The 4,764-nt window shown below is 44.2% G+C and overlaps 1 protein-coding gene across 1 annotated transcript; it reads right to left on the bottom strand.

Moving 5' to 3' along the window:
• Positions 1-4,439, bottom strand: LITAFD (LITAF domain containing). The gene is made up of 4 exons (XM_090151430.1): positions 3,372-4,439; positions 1,885-1,950; positions 703-862; positions 1-228 (listed from the first exon to the last, which is right to left on the bottom strand). Exons 1-4 carry the CDS (start codon positions 3,460-3,462, stop codon positions 120-122), a joined length of 426 nt encoding a protein of 141 aa, XP_090007556.1. The 5' UTR covers positions 3,463-4,439; the 3' UTR covers positions 1-119.
• Between the last annotated feature and the right edge of the window lie 325 nt (positions 4,440-4,764).

Below are 4,764 nucleotides of genomic sequence, written 5' to 3'. Positions count from 1 at the left end.
GCTGATGAGGGAGCCGCAGAACCAAAGCCTGCTCTGGTGTTTCCTGTCAGTAGTTCTACACGTGGAATCTTACGCCATTAGGAAACGAACTTGACATCATCTGGTAGTGCTAGCTGTCCCTATAGCCTTTTGTATCTGTAAATATGAAATTGGCAGTATGGGCAGTAATGGTCTGCGTCCTTGAAGATCCTCACAAAGAAAGGTACAAAGCAGCATCCAAAGCAGCACCTGTAGACAAAGAGGAGATGGGTGTGCATGGAATGAGTTACTAACTTTTCTTCCTGTTGGCTTCTTCTATTTTTATCTGCCGTATCACTTCACGAATCCACTTCTTTCCTAGGTTCTTCAATATTTAAATTTTCTTCCCAAGTATTTATCTTTACTACTAATGTCTTGTGTGTTAGTCTTATTTTTTCTTTATTTGGGAGTTGGACCTCTCTAGAGGTCCTTCTAACCCCTACAGTTATGTGATTCTGAGCCTGATTCTAAATTATGGTAGGGAAGTGGAATATGTTGTACTATTTACTTGTTTTACAAAGAGTAATAACATACTGTGCCAGCCATGTTGACAGACTGACTTCTTAGGAAGTAGGGAAGGAGGGCAAACTGTCTACATAAGCATTAACTAGAACTTAAATTGTATTGGACCTACATTTGTAACCTCTTGCTTTAGGAATCTGCAGTGTATACAGAAAAGCTTACCCAACCATGCACAGACTGGTGCACAGGAGGTAGGACAGTTTACCCAACCTGTAGGTGACCTGTGTGGTGATGTGCTGGCGGCAGGAAGGACAGATTGTGGACGTTGGTCTGCTTGAGAAGATTCCTGCTACGATGATCGGAGGCTGAGACACCAGGTAGACTGAGTTTAAGAGGAAATAAGAAGCAACGAGAGCAAAAAGATGGGAAACCTGTTACAAGCCATCAATTCTTAATTGTATAATGTAAGTTCCTAAAATGGCCAATCCAGAGCCACCTGTGTTACTGACCAAACACATTCATGAGAACTACTCGTAAGGACATACAGTGGGTGCTGACAGTGGGGAGCTCTCTGCAGTCAGGCAGTCTCTGCTGCCTGGTGGTGACACTGAGAGTTTATCTTCTGATATAAAATACTGTAAAAATGCATGTTCACCCTGAAGAGGAGATCTGAAGGATATAGAGGGGCTTTCTGGATCTCCACTTACTGAAAGAGGTTCAAAGAGGTAGTTATTCTGTTATACGAATGTTATCAGTCACGCATCCCCAGTTGGGAAAATCTCTCATGTTCTCAACTTCTCTCATGTTGTTTCTAGCCTGGATTTGACTTTGTCGTATCTCATTGAGAGGTGTGCATACCTTGTAGCTATGCGAAGGTGTTCTTTTCTTTTCCCAAGAATATTTTCAGTGAAAAATACCATCTTTTACCATAAAAAAAACCACCCTAAAACAAGTATAGGGTGTATTCAAACTAGTGTCTTAAATAGGATACCTGATACCTGAGTTTGTCTCCTGAATTTAGGGATTTCAGAAAACAGCTGCATCTCCTCTCCTGTAAGAGATGGTACCTGACTTTCTTTGAAGCCTTTTCTCTGTGTCTCCCTTGAGGTTGTCCACTTACATAAAAGTGAATAGAACAGGAATGATGAAATAAACTAGACTTGAAATCATTTGTTCTGAAAGCCCTCGCTGCATAAAGGGGTGCTTCTGCAGCCTGGCTACTACTGGAAAATGGGTCTGAGTCTGTCGTCTCAGTTTGTTTTTAACATTCCTAGGGAAACTTTCCATCCTCCTGGACTGTGTTTAGGTAAAAAAAACTCCACGTTTGTTAGCTTTAAAACCAACAGCATTCTGCTTTTGTTAGCAGTAGAATTAGGAACATTGTCAGAAATACCTGGCACTTACCGGGCTGCTCAACAGTGGCTGTTTCTCGGTAGGAATAAGGAGGGGGAGCAGGATATTCATATCCCCCTAAGGGAAGAAGGACAGTGAGACATAACAGAGGGGTCAGCTCAGCTCCCAGAAGGTCGGGCTGGGGTGGGCTGCTGCCTGGCAGGACGGCCTAGTGTGACCTTCTGATGTACAGGACAGGGAACAGGCACTGTTGGTTTGATTCATGAGTTTTTAAAGCCAGAATAGCCTGCAGTGAAAAGCTGTTCTCAATTTCTTAGCAACATCAACCAAGAAACCAAATCATTTTGTCAACACTTAACTGTATCTGTTCTGGTATGACACTGAAATGGCGTTTGATCTTATTTTAAAGGCTCCACTGACTAAAGATCTGTATTACCTCAAACTGGGTTCGTCCAGTGATTACCACCCTTACTAATAATGTTTGGAACTTTTTTCTAGTTTGATTTTTTTTTTTCCAGCTTCAAGCCAAGGAATTTTATCATACCTTTTGGTCTATAGAAAAAGAAGAAATTTTTTTTCCTTCTATTGTGGGTAAAGGAGTTGAGGAACTGGTGACTCAGTCACCTCAAGCATTTTCAGCCTCATTCCCCAGCCTCGTGTGAGTTCCTCTGAGAGCTTAGAGTGAGGCCAGAGAGGTCTTTGTGAAGAGAAATGTGTGGAGAGAGCTGATCAGGGTAAAGCACTCTGCAACACAGTCAAGTTTAGCAACCCTGTACTGCACCTTCTGACCTCCGTTCTGGTTTCTTCTCCAGCCCTGTCTGGTGAATGGCAGTTTCCTCAATAGCAAGAAGGCTGACATCAGTGTGTCTTTCAATGAGCATGAGCTCCAACAAGCAGAAGACAAAGGAGCATTGTGAGATACTTGCGTAGGTGTGGGAGCAATGCCTGGTGTCAAAGCAAAAGTCATCCCAGCCGCACAGCAGTCACTGAGCAGAGCTGCCAACCCTTCTGCTGTGCCAGCTCCCATGGGATGACATGGGGAAGGGCTGCTTGTGCCCATGGAACCCAGGTGCTATGCTGACTCAGTTAGGGAGTGAGGGCAGCTCTGGGCAGGAGTGCAAGGGAAAGGGCCAGTCTCTGGAAGAGCAGATGGCAGGCTAAGCAGCACATGGGCAGGCCATTACTAAGTCTGCTGCCTGAACAATTGTTTGTTAGAAATATAAAATCACTGTAGAGACATAACTGCAGCTCCAGTTAAGTGTTGTTGTTGGTAGAATGAATAATTAAACTTTTTTTTTTTTTTTTTTTTTAATTTCCCATTTTAAGTGGTGTCCACACTAGAAGATCATACCAGCCTGCCCACCCCAACCCTGGGTTTTATACACTGGCACAGGCACATTTTGAGCCTCTCATGTTGTGGCCAAGTTGGGCTCTTTATGAGCTGCTTGGGTTACACTCCAGATAATGACCACTGATGTTTGCCACAGAGCCAGCCAGAAGCTTGCTCTTTCCATCCATGCCCAGCAAAGGCTGCTTACCCCCTTGGCTGCAGTACTCAGGTGCAGAGGGTTCTTGGCGTGCTTCATACATAACCATGGGGATTTCCACACATCCCTTCTCACTAGCCATCTCTGGAGTTCACCTGCCAAAAGTAACACAAAAGAACATCTATAGTTAGTGGCTCTCACTCCCCTGTACTTCTCACTTCTTACACTCAGATTTCACTTAGAGGAAAATGAGCAGTTCTCTTATTCTGGCTGCTTTATAGACTGCAGAGCAGTTAATGTTACAGTTCCAGGTGAGGAAGATGAGGAGAAGCAGAAAATAGAATCTTTCTTTATTTCTTTGTGTTGGAAAGCTGACAGCGTTCACCCAGAAAGCATACTATATGAACCACTCCAATTTGTGCCTGTGAGTGTTACCTTTACAGAAAAGTTAATGTGATTCTTTTTCTGTGAATTGTCAAAATAATCAAGAGAGGGAAGATTGCACTTCCGAGCACCTGTGAAAACCCTTCATGTGTCATTAAATCAGAGCATGCAACTGTGCAACCCGTGGCAATTTGGATCTTTCAGCAGGTTATTGTGCAACCTCATCATCATCACTGCCATGACCAGTCTTGTACTGTGAAACTATTGTCTCATCACTGGCATGACGGGCGTTTGTTGGTCAATATCATTATTAACTATGACTGTGCTACCCGAGGCTCTGAGCAGCATCAGGCCACAAAGTATGTGTGTGTTGCAGGTGTTAGCAGGCACTGTTCTTCACAGTGCAGGAGAGTGGGAGGAAGAGGATGCAGCTGGAGATACGTGTTGTATTGCTGTGAATAGAATGGCGTTAATTACTCTTAGCTGTCCTTTGATCCACTATTAACTGGCTGATTAATGATTTGATAAACTAATGTTAACAGTAGGAATTGCTTTGCAGAAGAAAGTTATGGCTTTACGTGCAGGTCAGCAAGGAAGGGTGATTTGGAGGAGGAAAGGAACCGAAGATAGAATCATGGTTTGGGTATTCAAAAGGACCTTAAAGCCCATTGGGACCAACCCCTTTGTGACAGGGACATCAGTGCCCAGAGCCCTGTGCCACATGAGCTCAAGCATTTCCAGCGCTGGGGCATCCACAACTCTGAGCAGGCTGTTCCAGTGCCTCACCATCTTCATCATTCTCTTAGTTTAAAGCTATTTCCCCCTTCTTATCCAAACCTGGTTAAATGTCTCTTTGTCTTTCTTACTTTCTTTCTATTGAAAGGCCACAAGGAGATCTCCCCAAAGCCTTCTCCAGATTAAATGTGCCCAGCTCCCTCAGCCTGTTTCCCAGGAGAGGTGCTCCAGCTCTGAGAGCATCCTCGTGGCCTCCTCTGAACCCAGCAGGTCCCTGTCCCTCTTGTGTTGGGTCTCTAGAGCTGAACACAGTGGGGTCTCACAA

Source organism: Phasianus colchicus, chromosome 16, assembly GCF_987193195.1.
Source record: "Phasianus colchicus chromosome 16, bPhaCol1.hap1.1, whole genome shotgun sequence".
Lineage (NCBI taxonomy): Eukaryota > Metazoa > Chordata > Aves > Galliformes > Phasianidae > Phasianus > Phasianus colchicus.
The sequence above is the reverse complement of the archived record's forward strand: the minus strand, read 5'-3'. Positions and strand labels throughout refer to the sequence as shown.